Genomic DNA, 17,146 nt, shown 5'->3' with positions numbered 1-17,146 from the left:
AATTTTACTTGAAGAAATTACTTTTTTCTTTCTTTTTTTCCAACTTCACTATTCTCATTTGAAGAGGATTAGATTCTAGTAGATTAGTAAAGGATTAGATTCTTTCAAATTGCTATTAAACTTTTTCAATTCTTATCATGCATTTGCCTTCCCTTCAGCATAATCATCATCACTTGCATCTGTAAACGAACATTTATTTTAACTTTACTTTTTTTTCATCAAAAATCTGTTCAACTTTATCCAGACAAAATGGTGAAGAAGGTCATTTACTCAGCATTTTCTTCTTCGTTTTCATCATGAAAAATCATCTTTAAATACATTTGCATTTGTTAAAAATCACATCAACAAATAATGATGAAAGCATGTTCGATGAATGTTTCATATTTTCATATTCAATATTCAGAATTGAATGAGTTTACTTTTTGACACATTTTCCAGTTCTTTTTGCATCCAATTTGTTTCAATCTCAACCTTCAGTCCAATATTGATTTGATATTTTTTGTTGTTGATAAAGAATTGGTTTAAAATTGGAAACATTGAAAACAAATATTGAAGTTATAGCTTTTATCTTTACTCAATGTTTCGAAGTCAACAAAAGTTGACCTTAAAATGATTGACCAATTGAATGTCCACTCATTTTGACAAGCAAATCGAGTTTACAGTTTTGTTTCCACTCAACCATCAGATAACTTGATACATCAACTCAATAGTTGAAACACTTTCCTTACAAACCTTTTTTTCAATTTCATTTTGCAAACAATATTCACATTTGAATGGACTAAAGTGATAACTCCAAGTCCATGATCATGAAGCAAATTCACTCATTAATGTTATCTGATTCACAAGTGAACCGTAAATTGGTTAGTAAATGTTTAAATCAGATAAAGAATCATATTAGTTGATTTATTTCTCATGTTAAATTGAATGACAAATGAGAGAGAAACTGTAATATTAATGATTCGAGTTGGATTCACAAAAAATATCAACTTTTTTCATCTCGAATTTTGTGTTCTTTTTTTCAGTCTAAATTATCAACTTCCTGATTCAGATGCAACATTTATTTTCCTTTGCTTTTCACATTTCATCATGAAAAGTCCCAATTGAATTATTCGAGAGGAAAAGAGAAACGAACACATTATTTGCAGATTAACAAAATTATCATCACCTTGTTAGGAATTATTGTGAACAGAAACAGAAAATGTTGAAATGTTTATTCCATTAACTGAGATCTCATGTGAAATGTAGGATATATCATTAGTCAAATCGCCTCCAGGCAATTGAATTATATTCAATGGTAATCCGACGAATAAATATCATAAATAGATGCAATGAAAAATTCTGTTCTATAACAGGCGTCTATCATGGAATTGAATGTGAATTTCGCTATTATCTGGTAAAATCAAGATTCTTCTTTTGATTCTTCTAGTTTCCGTTCAATGAGATTTTTTATTCCATGTGATGAAATGGTTGAAATTATTGGAATACAATCAAGTTGTTAATTACTTATTTACTGAAATTGCGATTTTCTGTTATCGCATTGAATCGATGTTTTTCTTTGGATAAAAGCTTTCAATTTTCAGCTGATTTCATTACGAAATAAATTTCTTCAAATGTTTAGCTAAGCTTATTTTCATTTTCATTCAGTTTTTGAAAATTCATTTAAAAAGTAAATTATTATAGAATGCTTATGATTCTGTTCTAGTTTTTAAATTATTTTTTTTTGTGAAACCTAAATTGAACCCAAAATGCCTTTTATATTTTGTTATATTTTGCCATTCAAATGCATGCAAATATGAGTTTATGATTAAAAATAGTTCTTTTGCCCTGAATCATCAGTTATTGAAAGTTTTATTGAATCTTGAATTTTAAGTTTTCCTGTTTCCATTTTCAGCTATTTTTTATCATTAAAAAGACAGTTTATTACCTTAGCTTCGAGTTACTCAAACTTAAATCGCTTAGCTTTTGTTTACTTCTTAATCTAATCTAGTTAATTATCCTTCAGCTTAGGTTCACCTTCAGAGTATCTGGGAAGGAATTAAATTCAACAAGGTAAAAGGTTCTTCATTTTAACAAGAATTTCGTATTGGAATGTTAGTCAAGATCAAGTTGAATCAGTTAACTTGATAGTTTTCGATCAGATTCTGGTTTTTATGAAGTTCAAGAGATGAATTCGAAGCTTTGTCGACTAAAAACATTCAATTTAAACGCTAAAATCTGAGTATTTCAAGAATCGTTGTCTCCAGCATTTGAAATTGAATGAATGGAATGACGAAAGGCCTTTTTATCTTAAAATCGTCAGAACTCAGTCATTCAGAAAATTGGATTGCTCATTGCAAATTAAGCTTTTTACATTGAATAAGCTGAATCAGAATGATTCATTTAGTTGCAAAAAGTATTCTTAAAAAGGTTGATGAAAAAAAATAAGTTTTGATAAGTATTTTTACCGCAAAATCAGTTATTAAATCATTAATAATAATGTTCTGTTAAAGTCTTCAAGTTGTTTGTTCATTTGGTTCCCATTATTACTGTCATTATTGTCTATTAAAGTTGTCAAATGAATTCACTTTTTTGTCTTCTTTTACAAAGGAGAAGTAAAAAAATGATGAAAAGAAAGGAAAAGAAGAAAGTAAAAGAAGAAAAAAATTGTGCAAAAACAAACACAACTAATGCATTTGAAATGATTTCTGAGCAAATCAGCAAAACGAAGATAATTAATGAAATCATTGTTCATACAAACAGGCAAAGAAAAAAAGTGCATGATGAAAGAGAAAAGAATAAAACGATAAAAAAATGTTTCTCCTTCAAAACCATAAGAGCATAGTTTATATGCACAGATATTTCAAGTCTCATAATGAACATTACAACTTGATTCACTTCATCATGGCTCATCACGGCTCATCATTATCTTCATCTTGAAGTCGAAATTGAAATCCAACAGAATATCGATTGAAATCAACTTTTCTCACCAATCGACAATTAACTATTCGATGATGATGATGAGCACATTTTTACTTTTCATTGTTGGATTAAATCTTGTGCTACTTTAACGACACTTTTATATTCACATTTTGCACGCAATAATTGTTACAACAACCTTTATTATCACTATTATCATGATTATATACATGATGTTTCAACCTTTTCCATTCATTTGAGATGAATTTTAATCAAATTTTGGCTTGATAGAGAAACATTCTTGTATATTCATTCTCACATGAATACCTTGCAATTGAATGTGAATATATCTTTACAGATTATAATTATCATTTTTTTCATTCAACTTTATCATTCCCTTTCATCTGACTGGGAATGATTGTGAATAACTTTTATCTCGCCTTTATTTTGTGGTTAAATATCTATGTGTCTGTGTTTAATTGTATTTATTAGGTCAACCATTAATTCCATCTTTTTTTCTCCTTCTCATTATTATCAACATTTTTTAATTTAATGTCAATGTTGTTACCAGAAATGATTATTTAGACTCAGCAAGAGAGTAACAAAGTCATTGTAATTCTGTTTTTGTTGCTTCGTAATTTTGATTCAATCTTTTTTTCTTCTTCTTCTCTTCTTTTCTCTCAGATATTGGGTTAACTGGTTCGGAAGTATTAACACGAAATGGTGACCTTAAAGATGAAACAATCAATGAGAAGCTTGATAATCCATTGACCACTCCACTTCTATCCAATCCATGTCAACCTTCTTATAATAATAGCATCAATTGTCATTTAATGGAAACTGGTCATCAACTTAATCATTGGCGATCAACATGTAATCCCAATGCAGTTTCCAACCTTGTTAGTCCCACTTCACAATCAAACAATTTAACCAACTCAGGGTCAACACTTGATAATAATGGTCAAAGTTTGGTAAGTCTTTGTCTCAATCAATTGATTGCTTTTTTTGCTCTCTCTAATTCGCGCATCCAAACACATCATTAATCAAAATATTTTCACTAACATCAAAGATCAATGCATATTCATTACAAGCTTGAATGTTTACATGAATCAAGCTCATGAGTTTCACTTGAAGAACTACAGAGATTTCCCTAAATCTCCATGAAAAAAATCGTCAATAATTATTCAAACGAACCAGAAATAATGAACCTTTATCAACATGGAAAATTTTACTTGCATTTAAAATCTGAGGATAATTTGCTTTTAATTTCATCACTCATCAATATTCATATGAATTGAGTAAAGTTCATTCTAATTGTCATTGCAATTGCAAAAGTAAAACATGGAATTGTTTGTTTTGTCATGAATTCTTATTCATGAAGCTTGGACAAATAAAAGGTGATTATCAATCATTGCATTCATTGTTAGGGTTTGTGTGAAAGAAATTGAATTTTCAACTTTTTTCATGCAAACCAAGGTTAAAAGTTTCAAGAAAAATGGTTCAACACAGTTTGGAAAGTCTTGAAAAGTAGTTTTAGCTTGATGGAAGGTCTTTTTTCATGATGAAAAGGAGATGAAACTTGTGTGAAAAAGTGAAAGAAAAGTAATGGATTTGAAAATGAATTTGCCTGAAAAAACATTCTGAAAAAGGAATGTTCTAAAAGTTTGTTTATGCGAAAAGCACAGAATGAAATTGAGCTCAGGAAATGGTCACTTACCATATGAAAAATCATCTTTACTCAGAGAACTTGCATTTTCATTCTTTGGTCAAAACTTTTACTTCTCAATGTTATTCAAGCTTTCGCCTTTAATCATTCACATTCATCAATCTCACTTTTATCTTTAAATCTCTCGCTTTCTTCTTCGCTCTTTTATTACTATCATTTTCAGACTTTTCATGCTCTTATCATGATAACCTTTATGAATCACCAATAAAACGATGGAATATTGTTGAAATTTTAGTTGAAAATATCGCACCAAGAAATAAAAAACTCTGAGAAGGTTCACTTGAACAAAGAAAGGATAAAAGTAAGAAGAAGAAGAATGATGATGATGATGATGATGCGGATGAAGATAATATAAATAAAAATGATAAGCCTTTTGAGGGTCAATGAAAAGGTTGACAGTTACTTTCAATAAGATATTTTGTGAGGTTGATTCCAGTTCACTTATCTTCATCCCTGATGATAAATAAAATGTCATCACAGTTGTGAACAGAAGAATATGAAAGAATCTTTTTTGCATCCTTTGACCATCTTTTTCATCTTCAACTTTTATCCAACCAATTCAGGATAATATTCATTGGTTGAGATGAAAAGAAAAGCCAAAAACGTTTTCATTCATCAAATGCTCACAGTCGAGATTAGTCATTGAATGCAATGTGCAACTTTTGTCTTATCAACTGAATCGCCAATAAATGTTGCACAGAATTTGAATGCATAATTCCAATAGAAAACCTCTTTGTGAGGTCGCAATGACTGGAAAACCCAATACATCATGAAGGAAGGGTTATATCAATAAATTGACGAACAAGCTTCGAACTGTTTGGTACACCATTCGGTTTTAACTAATGGCCACACTGGATCTAACTTTTATAACAGAAGTAGACACTTTGAACACGACAAAAGACTTTTTTCAATTTTGGTTAAAATGACCTGAAAAAATCGTATCGGTACTTTAATACTTTGCAGAAGCTGTCGAAAGCTTTATACTATATATTGGGCGTTTTTCTATTTTTACTACCTATTTGGGCTCATAACTCATGAACGGTTGATGCTGCAGACCACTGACTTGAAGCTGACCATGAGCTTCCGCAGCTTGAAGAGTCATAAATTCGAAAGCTCAAGGTCATTCAAGTCACTCAGTAATTTGACCTGAGAGTACAAAATTTTTCAGCTTGGTTGCTGTTTGTAACATGTTCATTGCTCATACCATTGCAAAGATTAACCAATTTTTCTTCAAACAAATTGATTGACTGAACGGTATGCAAAAACTCCTATCCTTTGGCCAGCATGTATTATGAACATGTAACAAATATCAAACAATCGAATAATGTGGAATGTGTAATTTTACTGTTTATCTTTCTAACAATTTATTCTTATCGCTTTTTTGCAGTAATAACTCACGAACGGTTGATGCTACAGACCTAATGTTCTAATGACAATGACCTTCAAACGTCATTTGAAGGTGAAATAACGTTATGATCTTGACCGTTCGAACTTGTGTTTCTTCAATCTGCAGAAGCTCATACTTAGAATCTGAGGTCTGTAGCATCAAACATTAGTGAGTTAAGATTGCAGACAGGCATACTGGGTAAAAACGGCCATTATTTTAGATCAATTTCCAGTCCAGTTACAAAAATCAAGGCTAAAAAGTCTAATCCAACAATTCCTCAATTCCGGACTTTACTATTCTGCTTGTTTCTAAGGCTCAACTTATGTTTAGGTCATCTTCAGAATAATTAATAAAAATTATTAGAATTTTTCCTTTCATCTTTTCTCTTTATCAATTTAATTATAAAATAGCATCTTGAAGAGATGAGAATGAAATAAATTTTTTGTTCAAGAACTGCTTAATCAAGTGACAACAGCACATCAATTGGATATATTTTGACAAGAATTTAATGATTGAAAAGACAATCAAATAACTTTCATGAAGCACCATTTGACTTCTGATCAAGAATAACATTGTTATTCTGTTATTTGGGTTTTCAAAGTTAGCAACTGTTCAATAATAAATGTAACGATAATTGAAATTGTTTGTAGAAAACAATTTTTTTATTGAACTATTTCGTTGGGAATTGAGGAAACAATATTGTATTTCAATTCAACTTTTCTTCCGACATTATTTAATCACGTTATCAGGTTTTTCACTTGATGAAACAAATTTTCGCGATTCTGATTCACATCTAAAAGAAACGAAACTTGCTAAAATACTGAACAGAATCTTGTTTCTTTCACATTTCAAACTAAACTAATAAAGTAGCAAATAAGATTGCAAAGTTTTGAAATAATTTTTCAACGAAAAGCAAGTTACTTGGAGTGAAAAAAAAGTTTGTCGAATCAGCACTTTCAGAATTACTGATTCCACATTGATTCATGAATTTGTTTAAACTTTAATACCATTTCATGAAAAGAATCGTTTCGTTTCTCGAATCATCAATTGTTTCCAAATAATTTTTCAATCTTTTATTCCAATCATAAATCTTTGCTCATTCCGATCATTTCAACTATCAAACGATTCCTCTTTTAATCAAAGTAAATAAATCAAGTTTACGTCGGAAAGTTGACCTTAAGCTACACAAAAGATTGAAAGTTTAATTGTTAACGTTTTTCTTCTTCAACTGTTCTTAATTGTTTTCATTATGATAAATCAAGACGATAACTTGCTTTTCCTTCTCTTTACTTGTTATTTCCAAGGAAATTGTTATCTTGAAATTTATTGACTTCCCTGTCACTTGACATTAGAGAGCAAAATTGTTACTGAAAAAGATACAAAAAAAGGTTAATTCAATCTGAAAGACTCAAGATGAATGTTGAGACTTTCAAAATCCTTTTCACAGTCATTATTCAATATAATAGTGGTGAAACTGATTCATTTTGGTAGATCGATTTTGGATTCATTTTGAGACTGAAATGAACAGAAAAACAAAGAAGACGAAGATGACGAAGAATGCAAACTCAGAGTAGCATTAACAGAGACTTTACATTCAGAATATAATGGTTGGTGGAAAGAAGGAAAAAGTGTTTTTCGAATGAAAAAAAGTGATGCTTTCTCTAAATAAATAATGTCTTAACCCTTTTTTTTGCTTCTCCTGATTCATCTTTAGATTCTTCATTTTATTCAACTTCTGTTTCTTTTCCTTCTGCATCTTCTTTCTTTTTTGTGGAAGCGCACATATTGTGATAATAATGATACCATGAGGATAATGATGATGATAAGCTGAGTATCTGAACAGACAAAAGAAATAAAAGCAAGCTGATTCGCGTTTTGATATCTTTTCTTGATGAACTGCATCTAAAGAAATGTTTCATTGAGTGTTTCTCATGATCATTATTATTGTTATCAGCAGTTTCATTTGAAAACACTTTACAGAGTTTCAATCAATTCAATGAATAGAAAGTAAACTGATTTTAAAAATCACACAATTCACATTGAAAGTTGATGATAATTGGGTTAAAGATTCTGAATAATAAAATGAAAATAGACTGTTAAAAACACATAAAGATGATAGGTAAGATCAACTGAACAGGGAAGGTTAATCATGATAATAGAGTATTCAACTGTTCCATTTGCAAATCAATTCTTCATTCACCCAAATTGAAACTTTTATCGTCCATTTATTCATCATTTATTCTGCCTTTTTTAAGACAAACTTGTGAAGTTCTCAATCGTTCAGCTGATTTCAAGAGTTCATTTAAGATTCAATAATGGCATGTAAATTGAAGTCGATTCTATATTTATCACACTAAATGACAGAAATCTCATGCAATTCTTTATCCCAGCAATGGCTCTTCATGAACCGAAAATATGAAACTATTGAGATGCATTTACGAAACGAATCGAAATTTAAAAATTTTGTTCTTCATTTTTTTTTCGATTCCAAATCAATTTTTCTGAATCAATCTCTCATCATATCGATGTTAAAACTGTTTCGTTCCTGTCTTCATCAATTAAGAATCTTCTGAAGTACTGGGTGACCAGTGGGGTTTGATAATTATAAAAGGTTCTTCATTTTTCAAAATAGAAAGGAAAAGCTAGAGTATTACATATTAAAATGTAGAGAAATACTTGAAGTTACGCATAAATATGCTCAAAGGGATCGCCATTGGTGTTGGCACAAGTTTCTAGCCCTCTAGCAAATGCATGAGTTCCAGCAACCGCTGCGGGACAACTAGCACAACTTCGAGCTCCAGGCATATGTTTCATTGGACAATCACCACTATGTCCGCCAAGACAAACCAAACAAATCGGCTGAGCAGATTCACAAAAAGCTGTAGGGTGATCATACGAATGGCAACGACTACAACAGACCAAACCTAAATCGTTGTAAAACATTACAGGTCGATTGAAAAACACCATTTTTCCTTCAGCGTTTAAGATTCTATTTCGGTTCTGCTGACTGACATTGAAAGTCACACGTGTAGTACCATTAGGTCCGGAGCAAATACTAACCACTCGATTGAAACCATCCATAACCAAATTATTCATACGAACAAGGGATTCAGTGAAGCCATGAAGATTGGTTATCTATTGTAGACCTAGCAAAGAAATACATTCTGGCAGGTCGCAGAACAGGCTCTTGAACAGACCAAGTGGGTTGGTAAGTGTTAATGACAAAAGCTATCTCAGGCTTATAACAACTACCGAACAAACCCACGGTGGTATAATCACGATGATACAAAACGTATGAGATCTTACGGTAGGAATCCGGAAGACTTCTCAAAATTGGATCCAAAATTACCTGAGTATTAATGTTTGGATCATTTTCTCCACCAGGCTTGTCGAAAATATTAATTTCACAAAGAGTTGGATTTCCTTTATTACAAATCCACTCATTTCGCGCAGCCTGTAACTCACGTCGAAGGGTTTTCAACAAAGCACGCTGTTGCAGTGCAGCGTTTACAGGGATGCGGGTGTTTGATTGAGCAGCAGTTATATCGAAATAGCAGATTTTTGTATTTTCAAATCTGATTCAGAATCTAACTACTGTTTGGTCCTAACGTTTTTCTCAGGGCGTTTTGTGATTCTTGTTCAATAATATCATTAATAAAAGTTGATAAGTCAATTGATGGCCAAATATCTTCAGTTTTTATTCCAATGTTTCAATACTCTTTGGTAATCAAATAGATCGTCTAAAATTTGTATATCTTGAAATTCAGATATTGTGAATAATCGAATATGGATCGTGATGATTATTTGAAATTGATCCGTTTTCAATAGCCAATGGCTTTACCTCGGGTTAGATGTATCAGTTTGGAACTTTTTAAATGCGTTTTCAATCGTAAAATTTTCGTAACGATATTCATTCTTTTCAAACTGATATATCTTAAGAAATGATATTCCATTTCTATCTAATAACTTTAACTTTCTCATTTTGAGGTAAATTAGATCGCAATTTACCTTTAAGCAATTCTTAATGGATAAACTCTTCTTTTCCATGGAATCATCTTCATGATTTCCATTTTTGCTGAATATCCAAAGAATAAACGAAACAAGAAAAAAAGGCAAAATCAAGTTACAGGGCAACTTTGATCTGAATAAACATACTTTTATTAATGATATACTGAATAAGATTTTGAATGAATTTTTCCATCAATTTATCACTGAACATATTCTTTATCTCTAGTTACTCCATGATTTCTCTCTGAAGACTTGGAGCATAGAATTCATGATATCTCAGATTTCATTCTTTTGATTTACTCCTTTAATAAATTATCGAATTTATTACTTTTCCATTCTGTTGCATTTCTCACCAATTTCACCGATTCATTTTTTCCTTTTATCGTTTAGCTTCATGATGTCAATGAATCATGATATTATCGTCCAATAACGAGAAACAATTTTACAGATTTTAAAGGTTGGAATGGAGCGATTGGAGAAAACAAAAGAAATGATTGAAATTGAATTTGAATGTTATTAACTTTTCCTTGTTATCAAACCAATTCATCTGTAAAATATTGTCGATATTATTTACTGACGAGAGAAATGGTGAAAAGTTATGAACAAAATTGATTCACAATTATACAATGGGAGAACTTGGAATAGAAATATTATCTCATGAGATCAAAAATGATGTTATTACTTGTTGTTGTTCGAACAATAAAACAATGAAAAAAGAAAATTCAGGTTAAAATCAGTCTTATTCACATCAACATGAAACAAGGTTCAGTTACAAGTGATCTTGGAAAAAGGTTAGAATAAAGTCGAATTGAAAGAGACGAAAAGATGGCGAAGAGAAACAGTAAACCTGAGATTCATTCAATCATCAATTTTATTATTGCCTTACTCTTCATGACTTTTTTCCCTTCTCTTCATCCTTTGACTTTTTTTCTCTGCTCATCTTACACAAATGAAAATCCATTATCAGCAGATTGTTGGATGAAGAAGGGTGAAAAAATGCTCTTGATCATCATCTTCATCTTACCTCTTGCTGGTTCCTCCTTGAGAATCAAAATTATCTGTAAATTTTTGGACTCTTGAAAACTATTATTTCTTACCATTGCGTTACCTTTAACTTTGATAAGAACAAGTTGAAGATGAACAAAAGATGAGAAGAAGAAAAGAGTGCAAGAAATTGCTGATGATGATGATGATACATTTTGAAATTCTTTATATAACACAGATAAATCATGTTTCAGTCTGAAGAGAGCGAGAGAGAAGAGAGAAAAAAATGATTTCTTCATTTCATATTTTTTACTTTTTCTACTCCATTCGAAGCAATATTACTTTGTAAAGCACACATTGGACCAAATTATCAAATATATATTTTTATTTCTGTCGAGTTGGTCAATTTTAGTTTGCCATGTTATTTGAGTTACAATTTAAACCGCTGATTCCTCATCCTGACAACATAATTTTTTTCTGGATATTTTTCATCAAATAACTTCCATCATCTTGTCTCACACAATATCAATTTCTCATTGTCTTTCTTTCTTCTTCTCTTCACCTTCCATCTTGAGAAGTTCATTATCACACCGATTATCATTTTATTTGAAACGCCAACTTGAATGCTCAGCATTCTTTTTGTCTTCAACTTTCATTATTCTTTCAATCTGATTTTAATTCGCTTATTTTTCACTTTAATAATCTCTCACCAGTCAATCATAACTGAGATAAAAGCCTTTTACAACCAACATGAAACTTCACGATGAAAAGAAAAGAATTTTTGGCCAGAAAAAAAGCTCGAAATTCACCAGAGAAATGAAGCTTTAATTAGCTTTAATTGAAGACTAAATGAATTAAAATTTCTTGTTCGTTAACTCCATGTTGGAATGAAGGTGAAAACAAAAAGTCAGAGTAAACACAATTTCAAAGTTGAAATGCATTAATCTGTCATCATTTTCAATTTACTTGAAAACAATATCAAAAAAGATTCAACATTTAATATCAGGATAATGATTGTTATTGAAATGAAAAAAAGTAAACTTTTCAATTGCATTTAAGCTGGAAATGATTATGAGCCAAGATTGAAAAGGTTCAATATTAAACATGATAATGTTTCGCCTTGTTCATCACTTGCCTCAACCTTTATCCTTAACTCATCTTTCAATTGATTGCTATTTGCTTAACGAGAGTTTTCGGTTAATCGGTGAAAACAAAAGTTACTGTTAAACACTCAGCAACTGTCATGAAAGAAGAAAATGATTTGATTCTTTAAACTGTTTCCTTTGCACACTTTCATCATGAAGAGATGATGATGATGATAATTCCCTGATGATGGACTTTGTTAATAACATTTATCTTGATGGTTTCTTTGTTTTCTCACAAACAACGAAAATCGCTTCATACTTTTTTTGCCATTCATTGTTAAGCTCAATGTTTCATATTTTGTTACCTGAAGATGATGAGAATCATGAGAGAGAGAAAGAGAAACATTCTGGTTATCCTAATGATTTATCTGATGATTACTGACGATGTTAGTTCTGTGGGTTTTAGGAGGCTCAAAATTGAACAAGAAAAAAAAAGTGAAACAAGAATAAGAAAATGAAACAAAAAAAGTAAAAGTCATCATTTTTATAATAACTTTCAACAATTGATGATGATAATGGTAATAATGATGATAATAATGACGATGTTGATGAGGTTTTACTTGCTTCCCACAGATTTTTTTCATTGTATTAAGCTACTTATTTTATTAATACTTAATACTATTATAAACTACTGTTGTTGATATTATTAACTACAATAACTCAACATTGTCAACTTTGATTTTGTCAACTTGCATTTTCAATTTAATTTTCATCATTTTTCTCTTCCATTTGTGTGCTTTTTCATTGCTCCTAATGTTAATAGTTTTTTGTTTTTTTATTGTGAGAGAAACGCTTTTTTACTTGTTTTTGTGTTTATAAACACAATCAACTTTCAATTGTAATCACTATTACCATGTATCGTGTTGATAAACAACGAAAAGAAAAATGAATTTCTTTTCATCAACTCCATTAAAGTGCAAGCAATTAACCAAACCAATTTAAAACTCTACCATACAGGGTCTTAGGGATGTTTTTAAACAGAAAAAAATTAACTTTTTTGCTTAATTAAATTCTTATTATTCTTTTTTTGTTTTCAATATGATTGCCTTGATTGTACTCGATCATAAAAAGTCTTTTGTGCCAAGATTCAAAGTAGCTTAAGACCATTTCTCGGTCAATTTGCAGCCAGAAATCGCTTGCTTTTTTGCTGCAAGTCTCCTAATGATGACTCTCCGCTGTTTGCGTTTCTGCTGTAAGTCTCCAAACACAACGAAAGTGGACTGTACTATCATCAGGAGACTTAACTGTGATGTCCTCTTTATGTATAAAAGTTATTCAACATTGTTCGGACTTGGGCCGTTTTAATATTACTCTGTAAACGATTTCTTCAGCCGCAAGAGGCTAAAATTTTTCCCGCACCATTTTGCTAATTAATTTTGGCATATTCAATGAAAAAACTTTTTTAAACTTGCAATCGATAGACTAAGATGTAAAGAATAGATATTCAAACCCTCTTAAACCTAGTTCATCAGCCCTTTTGTAAAGAGATAGATCAAGTTTGTTTAAAAACATCCCTAAGACCCTGTAAGCTAGCACTTTACTTGTTGTTTCAACAGCTACATAAAATGCTTTCGTTTCGAGCGAGAATTTTTTGCTTTTTTATTCCAAGGCAACTTTCAGCACGTTTATGTTCTGTAGAAAATTTAGCAGAAATTTCGGTGCAGTAATCATGATAAACTCCAAATATGATGAAATACTCATACAAATTATTAGGGAAATGGCAGTAAAACAATTACATAAGCAAGTGAAGTAAAGGTTTAGCAAAAGTTTGTTTTCATTGATTTGAAAAACAAAAAATTTCATTTTTATCTCGATTTTGTTGAAAAACGAAAATCCAATGGAAATCGAAACGTCAAAATCACTTTCTCAATGGGATCAGATAATTTCATCAATTGGTAAAGCTAGATAATCCATATTCAGCTCAAGCGCAACATGAAATGATTACAGTTAATAAGGCAAAAGTAAATATGAAACAATATTTAATTTTAAAAATGAAATTGCAACTCATGAAAATTCATTACCAGAACTGAATCTGGTAAACTCTTGACTCTAGTTTTTGGGTTGTTTTTTATATTAAAATCAATCAACTGAACAAGCGAAACAGACTAATGTTTCGTTTAATGAGATCCCAAGAGTAACGGCAAAAGTTATTTCAAATGTAAGGCAATAAAATGGTTAATTGGTTTACTTTTTGGTCACCAATTATGTTCAGTTTGATCAAGTTCGTTATTCTTGATTCATCATTAACATCACTTGATACCTGTTGTTTGAAGGTGAATTTAATTTTAATTACATTATTGGTTAAAAGGTTTACAAATTGAAATGATTTATTTAGCCTTTTGTTTTTGATGAATAATTTGTATTCAATCTTGTTTATCCATTACACATTTAAATGTTGAATGTGACTGAAATAATGATAATGATAATGGTTCATGTTTACCTGAATATTTAGCCTCATCATCACTCATACCATTAAATTATCATTATTCAATTGGAATGGTGATTATTACCATTATTATTATTGATAACACACATGATGTTTACACTGACAATCCAAAGCCAAACAGATTTTTTTGCTCAAACTCATCTCATGTTGACAGGATCAATTTGAATCACCTTTTCCCCATTAAACTTTCAGTTGGAAAAGTAATTCATTGTTGATCAATTATTACCTGACTGATTGATGCAGTGGCTAACCCAATGTTGATCATTTGTTGAAGGTTAAAAGAAACAAGAAAATTGACAAAAAAAGCGAATGATGAATCAGTGGATGAAAGTGGTGAACCATCAAATGCTGCTAATGATTTATTGTAATATAATATTAGTTTACTGGAATGGATCAGAATGTTGAAAAGTGTTCAACTTTCTCAACTCCTTTTTGCTTGGTGATTTATGATTTTGATTCAACTTTCATCACAACCATGATAATAATGATGATGAACAAATCATCATAATCATTTCCATTTGGCAAGAAAAAGGATTGAATAACATTTTGTTTATCCATTAAATTACAGTTGAGTTGAGCATATTGATGATATTAATATGAGAATGAGAAGATCAATGAAGAGTGAAGATGAATAAAAAAAGTTTACGTGAAACTGGAAAAAGTAAAAGTTATCAGAATCCATTAAATAAACAAAATGATTTGACTTATTACTTTGCCCTTGATTTGATAATGAAATGAAAATAATCATTTTGTAACCTTAATAATAATGTAATGATAAAAAATGAACTTTACTCAGTCGAGTGAACAAAAGACGAGAAAAGGTGCAACCACTGAAACTCATATTCAATGACTATGCATTGGTCAAACAGAACTTTTAATTTTCTCATTTTTTTAATTTTTTTATTTTTCGTTTTTATTTTTCAGCTTTAGATAAAGATTTTGTTTTGTTTTTTGCAACCAAATGTTATGCTCAATCCATTCCCTTTGCACTTGACCATTGCATGAGACTGAACATGGAAAACATGAAATGACAATTTGCATTTATGAACCTCAATCGATACAAAATGAAGACTCGAAAAGCTAATTTTTTTGACATTCTTTTTTCTTTTCAATCATTTTCTTTCATCTTTACCAATTGAATAATATTCAGTCAATGAAAGGAATCATTATCAACAACAATAACAATAACAGTAACAATAATGCTAATAACAATTGCAACAACACTGGTCAATCAAATTACTGTGGACCAATCAACTCGACTAATGCAATTCATTTAACGGATTACAATAGTTCATCTTCAATGAAAGTGCCTTTCTCCAATCATCCTTATCTTCATCATCACCAAGCTCATCATACAATCTCTCAATCACCAATTAATCGTTTATCCTCACAACAATCAATGACCAGTGATTCTCCTAGTCTCTATCAATCTCATAATAATAATCATTCACTGCAATCAACGATAACAAACAGTAACACTGTGACCATATTAACATCATCATTATCATCTAATCAACCCATTGTAACATCATCCTCATCATCATTATCATCATTAACTGGAAACCCAACAGCCACTGTAACCACAACAGGAACAGCCCAAGGATCCTCTTATTATTTGAACAACTTGACTTCACTCCAAGGATCAGGATCGACAGTGAATAATGCCAACTTACATGCTGATGTTTATCCAGTCAACAACTTGTCTCACCAACCGCAACACTTTGCAACCCTTTCATATCCACGGCGAGTCCGGGTCTTACCTTCAAACACCTTTACCATCAGATCAACCGATGATATCGACTCTCATCATCACACGGATGTGTGATGAAACAATGTTCAACTTACCTTCCCAACATTCAGATTAACATTGTTTTCACTTATCATTTTACTTTCCTACTAACTTGTCACATGAACCATTTGTGATAAAATAATAAACTATGAAAGTCACTTTTTTACAAATTGAATGTATTATAATGAAAATTGTATATTAATATTTACTTGACGATTCAAATTATCACGATAATTGTGTAAAATTATTAATCTCTTTTTCTTGCTTTCTTTCATGTTCTAATCTATTTTGTAAACACTTCATTCACATAATCATTTTGAGTAACTTCTGCCCAATCTTATGATGCCGATGATTTCAAAGAAAAATCACAATTCTCTTGTATTCTGTTTTGCTTTTTGGCCATCATCTTATCATATTTTTCTGTCTCATGATATTGTGAATAATTTGAATCGAGAAACCCTTAAATTCTTTGTAAATAAAATTTGAAATAAAAATGATAAACGATTGTGTGTTCAATAAGCTAATGATAAAAAAGTCTCGGAAGGAAAAAAACTTTCAGGAGGAACGTCTGAAAACGGAAGGAGAAAAGTTCAAGAAATCAGAAATTAAGTGAATTCGAAAATTTAGATTTCGAATTTTAGAGATAATCAGAGTAATCAATAATACCGAACACAATCAAGACTGAAACTCTTCGTCTTAAGATCAAAAGAAACCATAATAAGGTCAAAACAACAAAAATTACGAGTTAACTTTTCCATGAAAATAA

The 17,146-nt window shown here is 30.6% G+C and overlaps 1 protein-coding gene across 4 annotated transcripts in view; it reads left to right on the top strand.

The window, feature by feature from the left end:
* Positions 1–16,896, top strand: part of LOC149093488 (kin of IRRE-like protein 3) — a 79,062-nt gene extending 62,166 nt beyond the window's left edge. For 2 of the 4 annotated variants that reach the window (XM_089269294.1, XM_089269295.1), the window contains exons 8-9: positions 3,580–3,866; positions 15,742–16,896. In XM_089269294.1, the coding sequence (XP_089125420.1) occupies positions 3,580–3,866; positions 15,742–16,416 (962 nt within the window). In that variant the 3' untranslated portion in view covers positions 16,417–16,896. Of the gene's footprint in view, positions 1–3,579; positions 3,867–15,515 lie in introns of all 4 variants that reach the window. The other 2 variants (XM_089269297.1, XM_089269298.1) reach the window with 1 other exon arrangement.
* The last annotated feature ends 250 nt before the right edge of the window (positions 16,897–17,146 follow it).

The sequence above is a fragment of the Tetranychus urticae genome, chromosome 3 (assembly GCF_039701765.1).
Source record: "Tetranychus urticae isolate SD_2017Ah chromosome 3, NJAU_TeUrti_SD_1.0, whole genome shotgun sequence".
In the NCBI taxonomy this organism is placed as follows: Eukaryota; Metazoa; Arthropoda; class Arachnida; order Trombidiformes; family Tetranychidae; genus Tetranychus; species Tetranychus urticae.
Note: the sequence above shows the minus strand (reverse complement) of the source record. Positions and strands in the feature narration are given on the sequence as shown.